Consider the following 24155-nt stretch of genomic DNA (forward strand, 5'->3'; position numbering starts at 1 on the left):
CTTAAGACAGACACACAGAAGGAGGAGTAGTCAAGTGTACTTATTTCTCGGATCTGAAAGATTCTGCATATAAACAAATGACCCAGAGCCACGGTGAGATCGCCCCCCCACCAAGGGCTCTGCGGGGAAGCAAGCCCCCCAGCTGGAAGAAAAGCCTGGGTTCTAAGTGATCCTGGTAGGAAACAGGGATGCTTTCAGGTGGCTTGAGACGGACTCAAAAGTTTCTCCTTCCCGCCTTGCTCTTATGGATGAAGGAAGGCAGCAATGTCTGAGCGGGGTTTTGGTGGCTCTCAGATGGCAGTAAGAGTAACAAACAACTCCAGGGAGAATTTGACAAGCAGTCCCTCTGTGGTAGAGGACACAAAGTGGTTCAAGTAAGGAATCAGCCAGCATGGATGATAATTTAGCCTACACACTATCAAACCCAAACCTTTCACGGCCACTGGAGGAACAGCAACTATACCAAGACTCCTTTAACCTTTGGATTCTGTTTCAGCTTGCCTGCTGTCCCCAGCGGGGGGCCGCACCTTGGGGGTCCAGAGTGCTTTGGGCCCCCACACCCTAGCAGGCCAAAGGGACGGGCCTCAGCTGAAAGGTGAGATATAAGCTGGTGCGTGGGCCATATAAGGGATGCTTTCTTTATGATTTCTTAGGATCAGACCAACTCTAGCTTCTGTGAAACTACCAGGGCCCCAGAAGCCACCCCATTCCAAGTGAGCCCCGCTGTGGCGGTAGACATTGCAGGAAAATTCCCGAGAGTGGCTTTGTGGACACAGGGACTGACAAAAAGTGGGTTCCTGCCTTACATCCAAGAACAAGACCCAGTGAAAAGCAGAAGGGAGCTCTGAGCCTCAGGCTGAGGGCAGGCATGCTGCCAGGCCGCACTGGTCACAGGTGAGCAGTACGTTGACTTCGTGATAGATCTGCCGCCTGTCAGGGCAGGCACAACGGAAGAGAGGACAGAGATAATGTTTAGAGATAGCAGAGGCCTAAAAGTGAAGAGCGGAATCAGAATCCTGGAAATGGAGGGGAACTTAGAGATTCTGTACCCAAGTGACAGAAGCTCTGTCAGGACTTAGGCACAGACATCCCTGGGCAGGGTGGCAGTGCTGGGGAGGGAAAGGGTAGAAGGCGAGAGTTCTGAGGACCCTGGCTGGAATCCCAGCTCTGCCCCTCACCGAACTGATGCCCCCGGGGAGTCAAAAGCTTTCTCCAAGCTTAGTCTCTCCCATGTCAAAAAGTGCCTCCACATCCAGGCCTACGAGCATGTTAGAATGCTTGACACATTTTAATTCTCTCTGAAAATAAAGAGATGGAGAAATACTGAGTGGACATGGAAACAATTAAGTGCATTTGTAACTGGTATGATTATATCCTGAAAATGCTGCCTGAGATTGATAAGCTCGGTGCAGAATTTCAGCACCAAACCCCAGAGCTCAGCCCTCTGGGCCTGTCCTGTTTGACATTATTATGGATGCCTTGGATGATATTATGAGGCATATTTATCACATCTGCAGATGAAAAGCAGCCTGCAGGGACAGCTAACACATGGGATGACAGACCACCTGCCACACCCTAGCAGGCCAAAGGGACGGGCCTCAGCTGAAAGGTGAAACAGAACAGGGACATAGGCAACGTCTTGCTCTTGAGGCAAAGCAGCTGGCTGGAAGACCCGCCCACCTCCCTGCCACACCGAGAGCCTGGCCGGAGCTGAGCCCCCCATGAGCGGCAGCCGCGGTCCCGGCTCTTACCATTAACAGACCAACAGATACGATCACTGTCCTCTTTGTGCTGGTCAGTCTCTGCTGCATGTCTGGGGAGTCTCACGGGCCCGGTTTTGGAAAGAACCTGGGCCAAGAGAAGAGCCGCCCAGAGGAACGACTGTGACCGAGGAGCTGCTAGAGGCGCTGGGCTGCAGGGCCTGGTGGCGGCACCGAGGGGCAGAGTGGGCCCCTCCGAGGGGGTGGACCCTGGCGCCGTCCCGCACGGGCTGTGCGACTCTCTAAGTCTGGCCGAAGTCAGATTTCTCCTCGTGCCAGTCTGCTCCCTCACAAAAGGATTAAGTAAACTAATGAATCAAAGCGCTTCTCACAGTGCCTATTGCAAAGGCCCTCGTTAAATGTTGACTGTTATTAACAGTCTGGAAAAGAGGAAAGGCGGGAGAGAAGGAGCCATCATCAGATATCCGACACATGTCCTGTGGACCAGGGACGGCTTTGATCAACGATAACAGCACCTTGTATTTTTGTGTTTGCAAATCATGCACATTCAAGCATTTGAATCTCACAGAGACCACAGAATGGAAAGAAGACCAAAGGGGGGAAAACGAAAGTGGTCTGTCGGGGCTCATTTCCAGGAGCTCTCACAGCAAGCAGGGTCCACTGGGGAGGTGGCGGGACCCCACGGCTGGGAGGCCTGGAGCAGAGGCTTCCGGACCAAGGAGCCACGGAGGTGGGTCAAGGGCAGGCGGCGGCGGGAGCACTCAGGAGTATTCCGGGAAGTGCTCACCCCTCACTCACTGACGCAGAGAGAGGAAGTGGGGCGGTGGGAGACAGTAGCACGGCCTCCACGCCAGGTGCTCCACGTTCAGTACCGTCTCCCATGCCACACAGCCCTACAGGCCCCACGGTGCAAGCACGCTGTCGCCAGGGCTGGGATCAAGCTCGAGACATCTGATGTCGGCTCCAGGCTTCCCCACTGCACCGCACCCTTCTGCCCCTAGACCCTGAAGGAAGCCAGAGAAAAAGTGGGACTCAGATCCTCCCTGCCATCATCTTCTAGGAGATCTTTCCAGGTGACTGCCCCACAAACACAAAGCTTCTACCACCCACTCCAGGGGTCGATACTCTGCTGGTTTCAAACCAAAGTCTTCTGTATACGCAACCCACTGACCTCCTGCTTCAAGTCTGTTTCTTCCGCTACGTGAACAACTATCTGCTCACACAGAAAAACAGCTCTAGCAAGTTCCAAATACTTGTTACTTTGCCCAATATCAACTCCAGAAGCTGGAAGCGTCCACAAAGGGCACGCAAGGCAGCACCCAAGTGCTCAGACCATGGGCTCCAGGCTCTCTCAGACTCAGGGCCATGGGGCCAGGCCCGCCCACGTCCTCCCGGGTCACTGGGGACCAGCCCTGGTCACAGGGCCCCAGTGAAGTCTCCATGGGACCCACACTTGGACTCAGCACAGCCGAGAGCACGCAGAAGCCCCGAAGAGTCCCACAGTCCTAGGCTGCCGCTCCAGGGCGGTGCTCCAACTGCATCCCTCTTCTGGATTACTAAGTAGTTAAGACGTTACTCTCCATTTCGGGCTGTTGCTGTAACTCAGGGCCAGAATGAAGAGGATATCTGAAAAAGACCTGCAGTCATTTTGTTCAGGTCGTAGCAGGATGCAAAGGCTCTGGCCTCATCGAAGTAAGGAGAGCACAGAGGGGCTGGGGACACACACCTTCCTACTCAGGAAAGGAGCCCAAAGACCATGGGGACAGATGAGAGGAGTGAGTCAACCCCAGGAGGGGCCAGGAGGGGCCCAGGATGACTAAAATTGAACGGAGCCATGTGTAGGGAGAGGAGAGCTGGGGCCCACCACTCCTTTCCTATCTCTCCAATGCTAAGAACCGGAAGAGCTCCGAGCAAGGCCAACCTAGCAAAGAGCTTGGCATCTCCTGCTCCATGCAGCCTCAACTGCCCTCCGCTGAGTCGTGCTGGGCCAGCTGCGTCTTCCAACCCCAGTACCTGGAAGGCCCCAGCAGCGAACGTGACCGCCCCAGCAGCTCCCAGGAGAGGCTGGCTGGGCTCCTGTCCTTTGCTGTCAGCCCTGACGGCTTGACTGAAAGCACACCCTGTGGCTCCCGCTGTCTGCAGGTGACCCAGGTGTGCGGGAAGAGCAAGGTCACTGGGAAATCCCTCTAATCGCCTCATTAGCCGGGTGGGGATGAGGGTGTGTTTGTTTCACGAGGAGGCCCAGGGCTGGTAATTGCATGGTGTCAGAGAGAAAGAAATAGTGGTTGAAGCAAAAGGCCAAATGTAAAAAGCTGCATGTGCACCGCTGTAATTAAGCCGGGGCCCACAGCCCCTGACTGGCAAGAAGGGAAAGGAATGAAGACTGGTCTTGCACCGGGTGAGCTGAGGGGAAGAGGGCAAGCCCTCCCCTGGAGCCTGTGCCCACACCAGGCCACCCACCTGGAACCACCTATGAATGCAACGTGGTGAGCTCAAAACCAACAGGTGACTGAACGACAACTCTGTGCTGGGCCGTGTGTTCCACCAGAAGAGACCCAGCCACCTTCCACAGTACTTCTGTCCCTGTCGCAGTCTGGACAATATACAAGAGTACAGATGTCCCAAAGCGATAATCCAGTGTGGACTTCAAAGTGACCCATCTTCTCTCCCTTGATAGGGGAGGCCAGTCGGACATGGTCCCATCTACAGCCAGTGCAGCTCATCCAGGTTCTACGTTAAATTATCAATTAATCCTGTCTCCAATTCAGAACACACATACACTTAGCAGCACCTCGTGGCCCTCCTGTGTTAAGGACACCCCATCACCTGCTCCGAGGACCTGGGTCTAGAGACCTGTTAGTCAAGTTCATGACCACCTCCATCCCACTCTGGATGACTTCAGACTTTCCTGAACCATGGTTGCCTGGGTTGGGGCCTGGGCATCTGTATTATATACAGCTCCTCAGGGGAGCCTGAGAGCAGGTTCTGCTCCCCTGTTACGCAGGACACGCACATCTGTCCTCAAGGCTTTGTCCGGTAGTCCTTAGCTGTTTTCCCTCTGGTCTTCAGGCTGAAGTCGAGTGATCTGACCTTCCTGAACCAGCTTGTCCCCCATTCTGTGGGCTGATCCCCAACGCAGGTCCTTGGGAAGAGGGGGTCTGCTGTTGTCACTTGCCTGAGTCATTAGAGCAATGAGACCCAGCAAAAGGCTGGCCGCGAGGGTGATGGGGGAGGGCTGTGCAGGCTCTTCGGCCTGGAGTGCAGGTTGGAGGGGAGCAGAGTGGCCGCAGACTGCTGCAGAAGGCCAGAGGAAGGTGAGGGGCCGAGAGCTGCCACTGATTGTGGCAGGGTTCAAGAAGCGGCGGGAAGAGACCAGTGCAAGGTGGCCAGGGTGGTCAACGGTGTTGAATGCTGCTCCGGACCTGATAAGGGGAGATCCGGCCCACATGCAGGGGGTGGGGAGGGTTCTCACAGAGATCCCCACGTTTTCAAGTGTGGCTTTATCTAGCCTCTGATCTCATGTTTGGCCAATCTTTTTTACAGAATAACTGGCTCAATGAAATCGAGAAAATTTTCACAGTGGGCAAGATTCCAGGTTTGCCTTCAGCTAATTAAGTGATATTAGGGAGGTTGTAAATGCCACATAAAAATTGGCAGGCAAGCTGCTCCTAATGATGAGAATATTGCCTTACAGGGAGGTGCAGCTGCAGCTTCTTAATGCGTGTCTCAGAGAGGACCAGCTCCACGTTTACAAGGTTGTTCCTGATAAGACAAGTTCAAGGGTGCTGCACAGCTGACCGCTGGCCACACTTCCTGCTCCCCATCGCAGGGACACTCACAGGGACAGGGAAGGCGGGCGCAAAGAACCAGCAACAAGTGCTCCCGTGTGTTCACGTGCGACACCGTGTTGACGCCCTACACTCCACACCTAGTTTGGTCCCCACGACAGCACCATGAAGCTCCAGTTCCCCGTTTGGGAGGTGGGGGGACTAGGCAGAGAGAGGCTGAGTCACCTGTCCCAGGGCACAAACAGGGGAAGTGGCTCAGTCCCGACTCTTCATCACTGTGTGACCCCCCTTACTCGGCATTTAGGACATGAGGGGGGCACTGGAGTACTAGTCAGTAGGGACTCTCGGTAGTTATTTAACAACTACCGAGCAGGCGAGGGTGAGAATCACAGCAAGTGACAGGGCAAAGGCCTTCAAAATTGCAAAATGCCTCAGACGGAGCTCTGCAAAACCCCCAGTTTAAACACTGGTGATAAAGCGTTTGTGATCATTCAGATGGGAAAAGTCTGGTGAGCACCCTCTCCATGAGAGAACGCACTGTATCTAAAACTTTGGGGGTGACAGAGGTTAAGGCAATGCTCTGCGGTGCTCGGGTGCTGGTGGCTCTGCCCCGAGGCCAGGACCCAGGGGAGCCAGCCCCCACGTACCCCTGTATTACTGACCACAGCCTGCCGAGCCCTGGCCACGCACACACAGACCCAGTAGTTAGGGTTAAGAGATCCCTCGTTTCAGACTGTTTACCTGTTTGGTAAGATCAGGTAACACTTAACAAGGCTGGCCTGAGAAAATGTATACAAATAAAACAAAACTGCATTTCTTTTAAGAACAGTCAACAATTCAGACTGTTGTTTTTCTACTAATTTTAAGAGGAGGGAGCTGAGAACAGGGGAGCACAGTTATTGGGTTACTGATAAAGGCGATGTCGCAGATGTTCCTAGGCACTAAGAAAAACATCAGAAAGACACAGGTGGCAGAAGCCAGGGGTAGACAAGTCTTAGGGACCTACAGACTAAACCGTGTGGGGAAGAGCAGCGCTTTCGTGCTGCCAGCATGTAACTCACACGAGGGAGGGTGGCTACAACCAGCAGACTCGCTCTTCCGTACTGTCACGGTAGCGCTGACACCGTAAGGCGTTCTATTCTTGAACCATTCTCCACGGTGTCAGACAGGTGAGGGACCCGCAGCCGTCCACAGCATGCCTGCTCACGACTCGTGTGACTGCCTACACAGACACCCTGGCAAACAACACAACTCTGCCCTCCCGAAGCAGACACTGGGGCTCAGTGTCCCCTGGGAAGATGGGAAATTTTGGAAGGTCTGTTACCTTTGCTTCTCTGAAGTAACTGCTGAATCTACCTAGCTTCAGATCCGAACTGCATTTCACAGGGGGAAAAGGCTGTGTTTATGACGGATGTTGCTAAGGGGCCACTCAATATTTTACCACCAGCACCGACTCCCTGTGTGCATGTCTGTGTCGGGGTTTGGGGTGGGGGCTGCTTTGGCAGGTCTGCATTTAGGTGTCAGAAGAGTTTTGTAACCATGACTGTATTTGCGTGCGGGGGAGAAACAGCTCATGTTCCCTTTCAGAACTAAGGACTGAAAAAGGAGACACAGACCTGGTGATTAAGATCTCATTTGGGGACATCATTTCTTTTTCTGAACAGTGGTCAAGCAAAGGACTAAAAGCACACAGACGAGGTAAAACTTCCCTTTGCCGTTGCTAACCTGAGCTAACCTGCCCTTGCTTCGTGTTTCTAATGCCCAGACGAACTCCTTGTTTGGTGTCTGCAGCTATCAGAGGTTTGCACAGAACATGTAACTATTCTAGGCAGTAAACCCCATCAAGTGGAATGCAGAATAATTTGGCGAATTTAGTGCTATTACTTGATCCATCCATACAAAACATAAGGAACCACTCTCTTTCTTGACAGATGGATTTCAGAGGAGACGCCTGGGCTCAGAATAATCACTGTGGCCACAGTGTAACTCTCTGCACTTTGTTGGCTTTAATGCACTTTTCTTCCCAGGGCTCAAGAAGCAGCAACTGGCATTTGCTTAAGCCCTGACTGAGGTGTGGAAAATCTGTCAAGTTTTCTCTGCCGCTTACCCCGACCACAATTATACGGTCCATGTGCAGATTAGCTGCAAAGTCATTCTTCTTGCGCGAGTGACAAGATTTCCCCAAATAAAAAAAGGTGCCTACCATATTCCCGAGTGCCCGTCTGCGTTAGTGAGGCAGGGGCGGGGTGGGAGGACGTGAGAGTGTTGGAGAGAAATGCCTTCAAAAGAAGGGCATAACAACCCAAAAAGTAGCTGTAACTGAGTGATGACATGGCCAGAACAGAGAGCGGTATTGTCGCGGGCGGAGTAATCCTGTGACACACTGCTGTCACTCACCACCCGGCTCCCTGCCGCGCCAGCCAGACATCAAAGGCTGCCCCATACCATCTTACATGCTCTTTATCGGCTAATCAGCCCATTCTTCCCGAAATAAAGCCCTGCTAAATCCCCTGCTCACAGGGGTACGGTAGTCCTGGTGCCCATCTGCTAGCAGGGCCAGCCGAAGCAGGAGGCGGCGGCCTGCTCTCTCCCTAGTGGCTTCTCAAGGTAAGGACAATGCTGGCCCCAAGCCCCCCTCCCAACTGCCTCCCTCCTTGCCACTCCGCTTTCCAGGACCTGGGGAAGAGCTGAGGACACCCCAGTCTGAAGAGCTGCTATCTGGATTCACACTTGCTAATGAAATTCCCAGTCATAAAGGTACATCAGCTGTGAACAATAAGATACTGGGACCGCATTTACATGCGGGGAGAGGAATCAGCAAAATACGCGTCTCTTACCAGTAATCGACTGGCAGGTGCATTCCTATCTTCTCCAAGTGCCAACATCTTAGAAACGGTGGCAGGATGGCCTGGCTTCCAGATCACTAGGAGGTCACCCTCAGACCTGACCACAAGCCTCACACACTCAAAATCAAAGTCAGCATGGAGAGATACCAGCCACCTCCAATCCCAGGACAGCGACCTAACACTGGTGCACCGCCATCGTGCCTGGGAGTAGATGTGAGGCGTCTTCCCCCTCTGGGAGGACGGGCAGAGAAGTCGCTGGCTGCGGCCCTGACCAGAACACGCAGCTGGGGCAGCAGGCAGCGCCCTGCACCTCAAAACCGCCTGGCAGAAACCAGAGCTGGATGTGTCTTAGTCTCGTCTGGGCATGGATGAACAGCAGCATGACGAGAACGACTTGCCTCACAGAACTACTGGAGTATGGTCCTATATGAGTGGTATTAACATGAGTAAAAAAAGCAACCACCTTAAAAATCCCCAAATCGGCATTACAATTAGGCAAACTGTATCCATTACAAAGAGCCTTGTAGATGCCAAGTCCCTGAACAGATCATGTTGGATGTTCCAGAATCCTAACCCACCGGGTTTCTAGGTCTCCATTCTAAGGTGCTTCATCTGTATGACCCACCTTCATGCTGATTCTCAAAACAGTTTTGGGAAATCGCTAAAAACACTGATTTCCTTCTCCCTTCTGTAGTTGGGGGACCCGAGGCTCTGGGAAGTTAAGCAGAGATGTGGCCCAAAGCTCAGAAGCTCACATCACAGTGGAGCTGGAACTGAGTCCAAGTCCCCCACATCCAAGGCCAGCGATCATTTCCCTACACTGGGTGGTCCTCTCTCCCTTTTGTCACTGCGCTCCAGAGAAACCAGGCACCGATGAGGGTGGTGGTGGCGAATGCGCAAGCGGGCATTGTGCGGGAACGTGCAGGAAAAGTGTGGCACGCCCACAGATTCTCAGAGTCAGGGCAAGTGGATTGTGGCATTTGTAATTAATAAGCAAAAAGAATGACATGCAATACAAAGTGACTGTCCAGAGCATTCAAGAGTTCACTGCCCCCCAAATGTTTGTTCAATGTATCCTTCCCACCCACGTACTACACAAATTCCCCCTAAAAGCAGCCCATGGGACCTGAAGTATTCTGGTTCCTGCAAGGGGTTGAGGCTGATATTAAAAGTACACCCGGTCTCTGAGGAGAGAAGGACCTTTTGTGAAGGTATTTTGTGGTTTCAGGACCTCCTGAAACCATGGGGTGGACTCTGAGCCCAGTCTTCACCCTGCAGGGTCTCCTCCCTAGGACCTCTGGATAGTTCGGAACAGGCTTTCTGCGGGAGGGGAGGGAGGGGGAGAGGGCCTGGCGCTTGCCCGGGGGTGTGCTCAGCACCGAGGAGAGTGACGAGGTGCAGGGAGTCCAGTGCTGGTCCCTGGAGCTAGCCTGCAGGAGAAAGGTGCTAAGCTGGAACTCCACACGCCGCTCCTCCCATCTCACCAGGACAGGGCCTGGCGAATCTCACAGAACATGCCAGAAGTTCTCGTACAAGCCCCGGAGGCTTTCCAAGGGTGAACCACAGCACATCTGAAGCTCTGACTCCAGCAAGTCCCCGAGTTACTCTGCTGGTGGGCAGTGAGGACAACCCAACAGGTTTGTCTTGCTGCCCCAATAATATCCCCACAACATCTGGACCCGACAGGAGACCCCACTGCAGTTCCGCAGGTGCCTTAAAAACATTCAGATGAGGTGCTTTTCCTCTTGCTCCAAGCACTTATTATACTGAGAGAGGGGCAGACACTGGTGATGATTTACCACAAGAACCGAAGACGGAAGAGCGGACACTGAGCACGCAGCAGCCCAGCATGTCACCTCCCTGCTGCTGGGCCCAGAGCTCTCCACACCCACCTGACTTCCAGCCATTGTCACAGGGCAAACTCCGCTCATCTTACCTGTTCAGGTTCACTTTCCTTCTCTTCACAGCTGCGACACTCAGATTCTGGGGGGCATCTCTCAGCCCGAAGCTCTTAGCCACGTGGCCGAGGTGGAGCGACCGGACATGGAAGATATGCTTCAGCTCCCGGGGGTAGGTTGCGTAGGCTCGGATGAAGGCCTGCAGAGCTGGGAGGGAATGGGGGTCAGAGAGGCCGTCAGGATGGGGGATCGGAGCACCCCACGTGCCTGGCCCAACGGCTGTCCTGCCCACCATATCTTGCCGGGAAACGCACCACACACAGCCAGGACAGCACCATGTACAGGAACCACCTAAATCTTTACTTGTGTATATATATTTTTTTAATTCCTCAAAAACTAAACCTATAGGACACAAGTATCTGTTGATTAAACCCAATCTATTTTTAGGTTTTACTGTGTAGCGTGTCCTCACCCTGGAGGGCACGGGCCCCGCTTTCGCCCCCGTTATAGGCTTGGGGCCTTGCATGGTAGCTGGGACACCACAAGCTGCTAAGTGTTTGTCATATAAATGAACGAAGAGCAGAATGAGTGAAGGAACTAAAACATGGTCAATGTGGCATTCTCTCATGAAAAACAAGATCATTAGACCTTTATGTTAGGAAAACATTTTGCTAATTCAACTTCATTTATTTTTGCATAGCTAATACATGCACATGTTATAAAATTGAAAAGGTTCCAAAGGCTTTACCGTGCTTGTCATTCTGCTTATCACCACGATGGGTTACTACTGCTGTTAAGTCTGCTCACCCGCAGGCCCCGCCTCCACCCCCCCTATCGACAGGGAGGGCTGCTGCTTCCTCGTGGACTCCTGGGATTTTAGAACCAAATTCATTCTAAAGCATCTAAGATTTACTGATACAGTGCTTCTTACCCATTTGAAAACTGCATAAAAAAGGCAATGAAAACAGAATTCTAAAAAGGAGGAAGGCAATTATTAAATTTCTAAAACAGCCCACAAAACAGTCTCTCCCTTGAGGATTGCCAACAGTCTAGAGACGTCCATCCGACGCTGCATCGTGGTTTCAGTCCTGTCTTAAAGTTAAGAAGGCGCCCCTGTTCTAGAGCCCAGTGCTGGCCAGAGAAAAGGCAGCCATGGTTCGCAGGAGCATGGAGCTCTGGTTACACCTTAACTCGGTATCCCTTTGAGGAAAGAGACGTTCCTATACCCAGTTCCCCTCAAATATATTGCGATTTCAATGAAAATCAAGTGTCTGCCTCTTCTTGCAACTGGGCAAGAGGAGATGGCTCTGAAGGAGCCCCAAGCCCATCGCCGCTCACTTTCCTTCCAAGCCTGGCTCTCCCACTGGCCGAGCCGGAGCCCAGCGCCGCTCGTCTCATGGAAAAGCAGGCGCTAAACACCAGCCTCTCTCGCCCTTGCTTGTTGAGCCACTGGACTGGCAAGTTTGCCCACAGCTTAAACGTAATATCCCAGCAGCACCTGGAGATTGGCGTTTATGAACAGTAATAAAAAGTGTCATTTTAGCAGATCAGCTCCTGGAAGGATCCTGGGAATCCATGAAAGCTCTATTTACTGAGTAAAGTGAACTCCTTTTCCCAATCGATGAGAAATAATAACCAAGGCGACTCCTCTGCACCCCTCTCGTAAATCTGTGCTTACTCCCCTTTTTAATAACTGGGGACTAGCTTTTTCAGGGGAAATCTTTTAACACTTCACATGGTCTGCACTGCCTGCAGGTTCCGACAGCAGGTTCCAGACACGGAGCTCCCTACTCCAGTCCTCGGGAGGGGCCTGCTGCCCCTGGGGCGGGGGGGGGGGCGGGGGCGGGGGCGGGGTGCAGGCCTCTTCTCCTCCACGCCCCGAGCCGCCGCTTTCCTGAGCCTCAGCCCTGACTCCTGGTCTAGCAAAGCAGACCGCAGCCACACCAAGCCGAGCCAAAGACTGCACCTTTACAGTCCCGGTTGTCCACAGGCTGGCCCAGGCCTCCTCGTGCACACCGCTCTCCCACGTAAGCACATTAGCCTCCTATTCCTGCACCCAACTGAAGAGCTGAGGAGGAGAGCCTCTGTCCCAGGAGACGCCGGCGCTCAGCTAACAGCTCTGCAGGAGTCACGAGTTTGCCAAGAAATGGCAGACGTGCCTTCTCCCTCCACAACTGCTCAGGCGGCATTTCGCACTGTGTATTTTTACTAACCCTCCTTGTCCGCAAGGCTCCTGTCTCCCTGGGGCCAGCGACACCTGGCTGTCCTCACATCCCTGAATGGCCTCCCGTGTTTGGATGGTTCAGGGAAGCAGGAATTTCAGCAGAAGCTGTTCTAGATGCTTTCCGGGGTCAGTGTCGAGAACTTGCAGCCAGAATAGGGGCTGTAGGGCCCAGAGCAGAGAAAGAGGGCACTTACCGAGGATGGCGGAGGAAGCTGCGGCCACTTAGAGCACGCACTCCGGGGCCACGGGCTCCTATCTCATAGCTGTAAGGGCAATCTATTTCATCCTTGTTCCTCAAATCAGATTTATTCTTGGCCATCTGATCGGGAATAGTAGTATCTTATGCATGATACTTAAGATCAAAGAGGTAGGGAGGAAAGAAACTTGCCCCTGCCCCCAGAAGGACGAACGTCTGTGCCGAGTAAAGGCACACGCACCGGTCTACCTGACACCACAAGAGTATCAAAGCATTTGGTCGAGCATCTGCCTACCTGCAATCACACTGAGAGAGGGGGCTAATCTGTCATCAGTGGTTTGGGTGTTCTTGACTTTGAGGAGCAGCTCTTCCAAGCCAGGCACAACTCCTCCGCATGTGGGCCCCCTGAGGCTGGAGGGGCCTCGCCACAGGAAAGTGGTGCTTTGTAGGTAAAGAACTCCAGTTTCTGAAATTTTTGTTCAGGAGTCTGGAGTTCAAACTTCTATTAGCACAGTTTTTAACCACTTGAATCTAGCTAAAGGAGGCAAGAAATGAGGCGGGGAAAAGCGTGACTCTTTCTGGAGACTGACAACAATTAAACGCTGGTTATTAACAATGACTGGGTCAGGAAATGCAAAAGGAAAACAAATGCATACTTGGCCCAGTTTCTAACTAGTTTTCTGCCATAAAGGCAAAAACCAGCTGCTTTGTTAATTATTCATGAGGTGGGCTCTGAAATGGCATGCATAAAAGGGAGGCACGGAAGTAGTGGGGAATTTGCATATGCAGATTGAAATGCAGAAGAGAGTTTCAACTTGTGGGGTGCAGTCGCTGTCCCCCTGTTGTGACCTCCGGAGCTCAGCACGCTGAGTACCAGAAGAGGAAAGAGTGGAGCGGCCGAGACCTACCATAGGCGGCTTCCTCCCAGACCATCACCAATCTGATGTGGAAATCAATTAGCAGAGGAGAAAAATGCCTGTTAATTTCCTTTTTGGTGCCTCAACACCGCAGAGTGGCCCCACTCCGATATCCTTTAGAGAGAAGACAAGTAACTCGGCTTGTTTCTTGGCATGAATGATTTCAGTGGTGGTGACGACGAATGAAAACACAAAACCACACTCTCTAAGGATTCCTCACTACACCCTTACTCTGATGACCAGACACCCTGAGATAGTCGTAGTCTTGCTAGGAGATCCAGAACACCTCTGACCTCAAAACCAATGACAAAGCTGACGGCATGGCCTTGATTTCTTTCTTTTCATGGCCACTTTGTTATTAACCCAGAACTCCTGCACCACACCACGTGATGCACCACCCAGCAAGCTCACTCTGCCTGTCAACAGACGCCCGACGTCTGTAGTTAAGCCGTGACAAATAATCTATTCCTCTTGAGAGACATGTGTTAGCACTTCTCTAAAAGTAGGTTCCGAGGAGAACCCTTAGGAACTGCTGAATTCACCTGAGGGAAATACGAGCACAGGCTACTATGGGAAAACAGTCCAGGATGCTACACGCTAACGACTCATCAGCGGTTATGAGGCCATCACTGGGACTTCGTCTTTCATCCTGCGTAGCTCTGGTTTGTTCCAGTGTGATGGCAACAACAAGGGCTGCTTTTATAGTGTGCCAGGCTATCCAGGAGGCACTCAAAAACCACTGCCGACTAACCCACTGTCCTCGATCTCCTGATGACCACAATTGCCTGGAACCAGTCCCCCAGCACTCACCCCTGCCCCCCAGGCTATTCTCACACCAGCCATCTTCTCCAACCTCTGTGGGCCGTGCCACATCTCTGCTCCAAGTCCTGCAATGGCTCCCGCTGCCCTCGGGGTCCCCCAAAGCCCTCTCCCAAGCCTCCCCTGCTGCGCGGGCCCTCCCCTCCTGTGGCCACCCTGCCCTCCAGAGCGCCTCTGGGCCTGGCACGCCCTCCTGTCGGCAGTGTGTGACCCGCAATTTGCTCAGGCTGCCTTCACAGCAGGGCTCACGATGACCCTCTATGTAAAATGCACTCTGCCCAATTACCCCTTCACCTCCCTTACCTGCTCTGTTTTTGTCCATAGTTCTTAACCCCTTTTAAAAGACTTATGATTTGTTTATTTTTACTATGCTCACTGTCTGCTCCCCCACTAGAATGTTAGGTTAGGGTTTCTGTTTTGATTCCTGATGTATCCCAAGCACCTAGAAGGGTGACTAATTCAATAACTATTTGTTAAATGAATGATTTTTTTAATTTCAATTCATAAAAAGATGATGTTCTGGTAAGCCAGCCCGGCATTCTTCTCAAAATAGTAGGTAACTACCAGAAAGCAGCGAGGGGCCCCCAGCATGGACCGCGTCACTCTGGCACGTGTGACACAGTCACCAGCCACGGCGCACGCATGCCACCGTAAGGAGCTGTTCAGAGCCCCGTCCTGCGTGCTCTGCTCTGCTCCACTGAACTGCTGAGTCCCACTAATGCCTGGTGACCCCAGGAGCCGAGTTATCCGGGAAGAGGGCCTGAATATTAAGTGAACACCTAGCTCTCCTGTAAATTCCCCAGGAACGGGGTTCAAGGTCTAGGGCCCTCCCTCAGCACTTCTTTCACATCCTCCTCTGTATGTCCAAACTGAGACTGCTCAGGTCTGATGCTCCCGGTCCTTACCTTCAACTCTAATTTCCATGCCTACAACGGTCTCTGCTGACGTGTCACGTCTCATCTATCCAGTTTTCAAAGAAAGACAAAAATGGATCCCTGAGATCCAAGTCACTGGGTCAAAGTTCTAGTCCTACGTAAGCCAAGATAAAGCCTCATTTGTGCGAAACATGGGGAAGGATGAAATTAGCATTTAATATCGCTTTAAAGCCTTCCGTGCCTGCTTCCAGACCCTGCAGAACAAGGGAGACTGAAGGCTTTTGTTGGAGAGCAGAAACCCCCCGGTTGGCCTCTCAGCCCGTCGGGGGTGTGCGGGCGGAGGTGGGGACGGCATTCTGGGGGCTATCCATGCACAAGCACCCACGAAATCCACCGACCTTTCTTCGCCCAGGAGACCCTCCTCGAGCTGGAGTGCACGTAATCTTCAAACACCGTCTGCAAGACGGTGGCTCGCTCTCGGATTTCCTGGGGGCCAGCAGCACAGGATTTCTGGGAGGGTGGCGGAAGGATTAAAGAAGAGACAGAGTCAGAGTCAGGAATAATGAAGCACTTTATAATAGATTTAATAACAGTAAAACCACCCGGTAACCACCGAGGGGCCAACAAGGGTAATCCTTTCAATATTACTAGAGGAAAAACGGGAGCTATAAAGATGTTAAAGTCAAGCAAAGATGAAGATGGCTTTGTGAGGGAGAAGATCAGGTCTATTTATTTACTTGTTTACTTACTTACTCGTCCTCCTGGCCTCTTGTTCAAAATGAATGCCCACTGGAGATACTCTGGAATTTTCCAAGTCCAATTCAGGCATTTAAAACATCATTGAACACAGGCAGGTTTCACATGACTTGTGTGTCCTACTGAGGCCTTAAATCTTTCCCCTCTCTCACCCTCCTCAGGGGAACAATGGGACCTTCTCTTTAAGAGGGCCCCACAGGGGCCTGCCTAAAATTTAGCCTGTCCTTGAATTTCAGAGCATGCTCCCTCAATTCCTAGGGAGGCTGAGAGTTGTAGTGTTTCAGATCCATTCTTTCAGCGAGGGACCACTGTGCTGGATGCCAGGGACCTATTAAGGAGTTGGCTATTCCTTCACACCACATTCAGAGATGACCACACGATCTCTGCAGCAAACCATCCCTGTGTAAGGAGTGACATCTGTATGCACTAAGGTTCTACAGATGGAAAATATTAAAAAAAAAAAAATCACATCTTTTTCATTCTTCAAAAATCCCAGAGAAAAGATTTCCTTTCTTTATATCCCCCTAAAACCGAGTGTTGCTTCCTATATCTTTTTTTTTTTTTTTTAAGTAAGCTCTAAACCCAACGTGGGGCTCGAACTCACGACCCCGAGGATCAAGGGCCAAATGCTACACCAACCGAGCCAGCCAGGCGCCCGTTTCCTATGTCTTCAAACAAACACGAATGCTTTCTACTAAATGTAAAACTGAGATCCAAAGAACCCAGATTCTCCAAACTCAATTTGGCTAATAGGTCTCTCCAAAGACACTGATTCTCTCAGAGATGCTACTCAGTCTCTACAGTAACCAACACCCACAGCCCACGTGGGTCACCAGGGAACAGTGTGAGCCCTAGTCCCTACCTCCCATAACCCCCGCAGAGGACAGGGTGCCCGAACTGGGCTCTAGAGTCTCTTTCACTTTTAAAGCTACCAGAGGAAGAACAAAGGGAAGTGAAGAAAAAGCCTCATTCTTTGGGTTGACGTCCCTCTCTGTATTAATAGAGACTTTAACAACCTGAAAATGTTTTTAGCTTTGTCAAATCATTCCTGCTACCTGTTTGGTTGATGACAGTCTAGCTGATTTCATAGTACATGGTCCCCCTAAGGGTTTTATCCACTCGAATGTCAAGAGAAAAGTCACTCAGGAGCTGTGTTATGGAAGTGGACATTTGCTATTGTCATTAACAAGGATTTTTTTTTTTACCCTCAAATGCAAACTTTTTTTTTTTTTTTGCTGCCCTCCTTTTGTTAAGCCACCTCGGCAACGCAACTGTCACCTTCCTTGTGTGTGTTTTTTTTAATATGAATGTGAAATTAGCGAGGATGCCCTTTCCCCTGGCGGACAGAATCCTCTGTTATTAAAAAGTAAAGCACTTTAATAATGAAAACTTTTTCCTCTTTTTCCTGTGTTTTAACTGTTTAAAATTAATGAGAAGGGCAGAATGGTTGTCAAAGCGATATTGAAAGCCGGGCAGCCAGGACCGAATAAGCACAAAAATCCCTCTAGAGTGTTAGATAAACAGAGCTGCAGCCCGCCTGAATCCCTCTGTTGGTTATTGTATACATTCTGTAACAGCTCTCAGAATAGATCTGAGAGCCGGGGAGGCAGAGAGGTTTCAGAATTCCAATAAAGGCCTCAAATTAAAGACAGCCTGGTGCGAATTCCAGGAGAAAATTAAAGAGACCTCAAGCTTAAGTGACAGGTGACTTGCTTCTGTGTCACACTGTCAGGGGACTTAGTGATAATACGGCGATATATTACAAAGGGCTTTTCTTACTCCCCCTTTAGGTTTCAAAATGAGGCATCTTTTCTTCCCAACCAAAAAAAAAAAAAAAATTACATACACACACATATGTAATGGGTGTGTACAAGTGAAATAGGTAGAAAAAAGGTGATAAAACTAGGTTCACACGTTTGAAATGATGAGGTCAGTTTTAGTAAAATATAAGAAAAAGTTAATGCAGAAAACATAATATACTCAGGAAAAAGCACGTCTTTCTCCCCCTACCCCCACTTTCAGAAATACTTTATTTTAAAATTACCCCTCTTGAGAATGAGGTATTTCTCAGTTGTCTTCTGGGGAGGACAGTCTAAATTTAAACTGAAGACAGGGCAGAGTTATGCAGGCAGCACTTCAGCCCCAGACAGGTGGAATGCTGCTGTAACGAGAGCAGGTCAAAGCCCGAGGGTGCACGAATGCCCTGCAGGACTGGCGCGCCCACCCCTCAAAGACGTGCAGACCCAGTACTGGTTCGTGAAGCTAGCTTGCAACTAGTAGACCAGGGCTAGCTTAGGAAACTGCAGTTCCAAGGGTCCACATTCAGTATTCCTTAGTCTGTAAAGCCCTACTGATCCCTGAGAGAAGAGACGATCAAAGGGACTGAGGGAAGGGGCTGCTGATCTCATTTTAATATCTCACCATGGCCCATTTTTTTTTGTTAAGGTCCGTTTACAGGCATATTTCATAGGACAAAAAAAAAAAAAAAAACTCGTAGAAAAAACATGTTTGGGTTGTGTGCATACTTTGAAGATGAAAATTTCACACCCATCAAGAGGCAACAGATGAGCTGAAGATACTCGGGCTGTATTTTTTTTGTTGTAAAAAAGTTTTAGGTGGTAGCAGTGGTGGGGGGAGGGTTTTTTTTTTTTTTTTTGGAAGCACGTCTTGATATTGCTAACTTTGAAGGTATTTTTAAAACTAAACGGAAGGATTTAGTTTTAATCATTTGATTGCCAAGTTGAGTTTCACCCTCATGCTTCCCTAGAACCTTCTGAGTGCTTCCCAGTAAAGCTGAAAGATCAAATTTATTCTCTTTGTAGGTGGGTGAACATTCGCACACCCAGACGTAGCCATATATATTTTATATACCTAAATATGAAATATACATTTTACAGATGCTTCACTCACTTTCTTTCTGTTCATAGAAGCCCAAAAATGTATGTGCCAAAGGGACATTTACAATGGACTTCAACCGAGTGAGGAGTCTGAGGGCCTTATAATGAGGTGTCTGGCTACGTGTATAAAAGACCTATTTACTGAGCCCACATTTATCTGTCTGGCACTGGTTCGTGTGCTAGACAGAACTGCCCATACTGAGAACAGCAATTAAAACAGAACTAAAAGTTGTACCTAGCATCTACTTTGTTCATCTTACTATTCACACAGATCACACACATAAAACACTCTTCCAGGCTGTAGATCTGTGTGGTAATTACTAATATAGTCAATTTCATTTAGTTTCTCTTTGGCCTCTGAATTCAAGTTAACTTTGGTTAAACAAGCCAGGTTTGCATCAACGGGACATGTGGGACCTAGTAGGATTAATTTTGTAAGCTAACCAGTTATTTTGGTGTCAGTGAAAGCCCAACCTTGCTGAGCACTTTTTCTCTTTTTTAAAAAAGATTTTATTTATTTATTTGTGAGAGAGCAAGGGAGCACACAGAAGTTCGGGGGGTGGAGGAGAAAGAGACCCCCCCTACTGAGCAGGGAGCCCCATGTGGGACTTGATCCCAGGACCCTGAGATCATGACTTGAGCCGAAGGCAGCCACTTAACCGAATGAGCCACCCAGGCACCCCGAACATTTTTTCTTTTTAAAAACGAAGTTCACCACACCTTAAAAATATAAAAATATTCTATTTGTCAGACGCCTGGGTGGCTCAGTCGTTAAGCGTCTGCCTTCAGCTCAGGTCATGATCCCAGGGTCCTGGGATCGAGTCCCACATCGGGCTCCCTGCTCGGCAGGAAGCTTGCTTCTCCCTCTCCTACTCCCCCTGCTTGTGTTCCTGCTCTCGCTATCTCTCTCTCTGTCAAATAAATAAAATCTTTAAAAAATATATATATTCTATTTGTCCCTCTCTACCAAGGCAGGAGCTTGGGGCTGGAACAAACTGACATGGCCCAGAAGTACATGGAGTATTTTCTGCCTCATTTTAGGTCAACCTCACAGCAACCTTCAAGATGGGCACCCTTGTTTTCAGTTTACAGATGGGAACACTGAGGCTGGAGAGAAGACAACCTGCCCAAGGTTGTAGAACCACCAGCTGTGAAGCAGGGACTGAAACCCAAGTCTGCCTGCCTCAGGGCCTCAGCAAGGCTTCAAGGCTGGCCTCACACCCACGAAGGGACCTATGGGGTTTGGGGCTGGGGGTGGGGGAGCGGAGGGGAAGAGCCGAGCAAGAGCAAGGCCACCGGAGGGCAGAGGTGGAGAAATGGCCGTGGCTTGCTCCTGGAAGAGCAGAGGGCACTGGAGCTGCTCTGCCCCCTCCCCGGGGAAACGTCCGCAGCAGGGGCTCCAGCCACAGATACACTCGACGATCAGCTCCCTGGACAGAACTGATGTGTGCCCGGTTCAGGGACAAACATCAACAACAGAGCCAGTCCCAGAAACAGTGTAAGTAAAGATGAGATTGGACTGAACCTTTACAGTCTCATTTTGTGACCTGACTGCTTGCTCTTATTTCTGGAGAGCAGGCAGATGCTAATGTTCCAGGTGACACAGCAGAAAGCACTCGGCTTTGTGTCACTGAGTCTGAACTTTGAATTCCACATCTGCTACTAACTGATGATGACGATAAACACCCTTCAGAACTGTGTTGGGGTTTCCAGGTTCTTTCTTACTCAATCCTCCAATCTCCTAACCAGAAGAATACTAACATGACCTCAATTTGACATATGAAGAAACCAAGGCTTAGGAAGCTCCAGTACTTGCCCGGAGCCGCGGAGCTGGTAAATGAGATTAGGACTCCGACCCTGAGGCCGTGCCCTTAACCGCTCTGCTCTGCTGCCCGCAGGAACGGCCCCCCTGCCTCCCCCATGCTGTCCTGGGCCTGTAATTAAGTGTCCAGGGGAACAGGAAAAAACCCTACCTAGAAGTAGCTTAAGGAGTGTGCAAGGACCAATGAATGGTTGGGTCCTGGTCCGCTCCCTTGACAACGAACTATTAATATGGGATGTTTCATAACAAAATATTGCTTAAAACAACTGTTGATCAACTGAGTCTTTCAACTGTTTCTCTTGCTTGCAGGGATTTCTGTTGTGCTAGCGTTCACTGACCAAGTCTCACCTCAACTCTTCAGCCTGATTTATTTGGCTCTAATTTTCCAGTCTATCCTTAGGATTGAGAAAACAAGTGTAAAATATTCAAATAATTAATATTTCATAGACAAAACTGCATTCAGCAACATTATACACACGTATCTGTGACGTACCGAGTCATGGGTTGGAGCGGGGTGGGGGGACGATTGCCTGGCAGAAAAGCAGCAGGAAAGGATGCTCCAGATCTCCATTTGGAACTGCATGGATAACACAGATTTTTCCCCCTAATGATCTCAACCTTTACTCTTCTTCCGTGTATGGCACCCACACTAAAAAACAGATGAACTAAGTGTGTCTGAAAGGAGACACAGAGAGATCTATTTCTTCCATGCTGCCTTAGGTGAATGGGTCCAGCCAGTCGTCCTTGCTGATGATCTGGACAGGGACCACCAGGGCTGAGCATGTAACACTGCCTCCAAACTCACTCTGGGCCGGGAGGAGACCCCCTTTCTGGGAAGCCTGCTGCGGCCTGGCGGACTTCCAGAATGGACAGCAGCCCATTAACCAGATGAGACTAGCAAACACAACCGGAAGCAAAGAGAGAGAAAAATACAATCAAGGTTTGGCCTCACCTAATGTTCACGGTCCCTTAGATAGACGCCTGCTGGACAGAGGAACAAATTAGCCCACACACAAAGTCTCCACCACCCCAAATCAAGAAATGAGTCACGTCTGTTCGAGCAAGTATAATAGTAAAACTCACCTGGCTTCCCCATCGGCTCCCTTTAAAACAATCATCCCTTGTCAGAACAGACAAAATATCTTCCATCTTAATCTCAGAAACGCTGTAAAAGGAAGAGCATATCAAGGTAAACTTCTTATTCTTCCAACATCTGGAATCTTGATGCATAAAACTGGCCTGTTCTCACTAATTAGATATAAAGTAGAAGCTACACCTTTACAGGAAATAGCTTCCTAAACCTTTAGAAGGAGTTTGGAAGGAAGGGACCTCTATGACGCGACAGGGACAGACGGGGTCATAATCCCAACACTCTCCATCCTCTCTGGTGACTTTCAAACAGGCTACATTTAGACTCTCCTCTGTAGGGATCGCGTCATTATTTCTTAACACATCTCAAATACTAAACAAGGAGGCCTGCTTATTCATAGACTACTTTGACTTGAGCAGATGAAGAAATAAAAAAACATTTCGGATAGTCCCTTTACTTTTATACTTAAAAGAAGTGGGGGGTGGGGCGGGGTGGCCAAAGATCCTTAACTGTTGGGGTCAACTCCTCAGGGAAGGCTGACAAGTGACCACAGCACCAGACCCCTCTTCTCTTCCACCCAGAAGGGTGTCTACCCTCTTGCCTCTTAATTATTAAGGGGTGAGGGACAAATGACCTCTGAAGAATCCAGAGCTATGTACAAACAGCTGAGATCAGAATTTGGGCTTCACTTGTGAGCAGAAGCCATACTGAGCCAGAAGAAGAGGCCCACCCTGCCTCGTGGCGGGGCGGGGAAGCCTCCGCGTCCCCCGCATCCCCCGCGTCCCCCACGTCCTGCAAGGCCACGGCACTCAAGCACGGGAGGTGCATGCAGATTCAAGTATTAGAGCCTAAGGAAGAAGCGGAAGCTGCAGAAAACATACTTCCCAGGGAGAAGGGAAAAAAAAAAAAAAGGGAAGGAGGAGTTCTGGGGAGAAAAACAGATCATAAAAAGATAAATGATTTCCTTGTATGTTGTTTCTTTCCTTTTTTTTTTTTTAAATGTAACAGCAAATTAATACATGAATGGCAACCTCTCATGTGGGAGAAGACAACTCTCCCCCTTTCCCCCAAAGGTTACTCTGACAAAGCTATGAATGAAAATGTCACGTCTCTGACAGCGATTTACCTGAAATGTGTCACCGCTTCCCTTAACACCCCCAGCCCCGCCCCTCCACGTTCTCTTCCTCCGCTGCCAGCCCCCAGCCCCATGGATACGTGAAATCTTTGTACAGCAGGAGGAGTCGACCGGAGAAGGCAGAGCATGTGCTGCAAGGGTAGCAGTCTGGAGGAAAGGGCTCATGATTTCATGGAAAATCTATTTTTCATATGAGAGAGAAAAGCTGCGGCTGCTGAGTTTGCCTCTTGTTTATGCCTGGAAATCTGAAGGTGAAAACACAGCCCAGGCCTCTCTTTTCATCTAACGGACTTGCTCCTCTTCATCACCTTTTCTCTTGAGGGAAAAAAAGGAAAAGTAAAAGGAATATAAGGACTTGGGGGTGAGATCTGGAAGCAGGGAGAAGGAAACAAAGAATAAGGCCATTCAGAGTCAGGGATACAAAGAACTGAACACACCACCGAGAGGCACCGTGTTCTGACAGGCAGGGTGGTGCGGACACTGTGGCCAGGGCTCAGCCCCGCTGTGTGCGTCCACGTGACAGCGCTGGGCGGCCAGGAGCCGAGAATGGACTGGAGTGATTTACAGTTTAAAAGGGCCTTCCTCCTATTCTAAGAAATCGCTGCTTCCGAGGAACAAAGCCAATCTACTCTGCTTGTTTATGGTTCTATCAACAGATTTGAATCACCCCGCCTTCCTATGAAAAGAGACAGATAAATAAATTCAGGGAACTGTCTCATGCCTGATCTAAGAAATACACGTTTTGATGAAGCATTTACATTTTAATAAACCCATGACAAATTTCATTAGAAACACATTTAAAGGAGAAGTGGAAAACAGGGAAGAAGTTGGCAAACACCAGGAAGTCAGAAGGATGCAGAAACAAAGTTCTGAGCATTTAGACAGAGGTGGCAATGGCCCAGGGCGCCTGTCTCTTGCCCCTGCTGCTAAATTACACTGTCAGGGCACGTTCCACGGTGCTCGGTGTACGAGGGCAGGCAGCAATTTGTTGTGATGGCCCTTGCTGCCTCGAGCCTCGGCCTGCCTTCCTGAATATCTCCTCTAATTCATCAGCCGTCCCAGCATCCTGCTGCCTGGCTCCCAGGTTCTTTACGCACGACACACACACACACACACACACACACACACACACACACACACACACACACACACACACACACACACACACACA

The 24155-nt window shown here is 50.2% G+C and overlaps 1 protein-coding gene across 1 annotated transcript in view; it reads right to left on the reverse strand.

Annotated features, from left to right (window-relative positions):
- The window catches only part of DDX31 (DEAD-box helicase 31), a 67139-nt gene that overhangs the window by 5020 nt on the left and 37964 nt on the right, over window positions 1-24155 (reverse strand). Inside the window, 3 exon segments of the mRNA XM_036091692.2 lie at window positions 10292-10460; window positions 15683-15794; window positions 21843-21924. Of these exon segments, the coding sequence (XP_035947585.1) occupies window positions 10292-10460; window positions 15683-15794; window positions 21843-21924 (363 nt within the window).

The sequence above is a fragment of the Halichoerus grypus genome, chromosome 14 (assembly GCF_964656455.1).
Source record: "Halichoerus grypus chromosome 14, mHalGry1.hap1.1, whole genome shotgun sequence".
In the NCBI taxonomy this organism is placed as follows: domain Eukaryota; kingdom Metazoa; phylum Chordata; class Mammalia; order Carnivora; family Phocidae; genus Halichoerus; species Halichoerus grypus.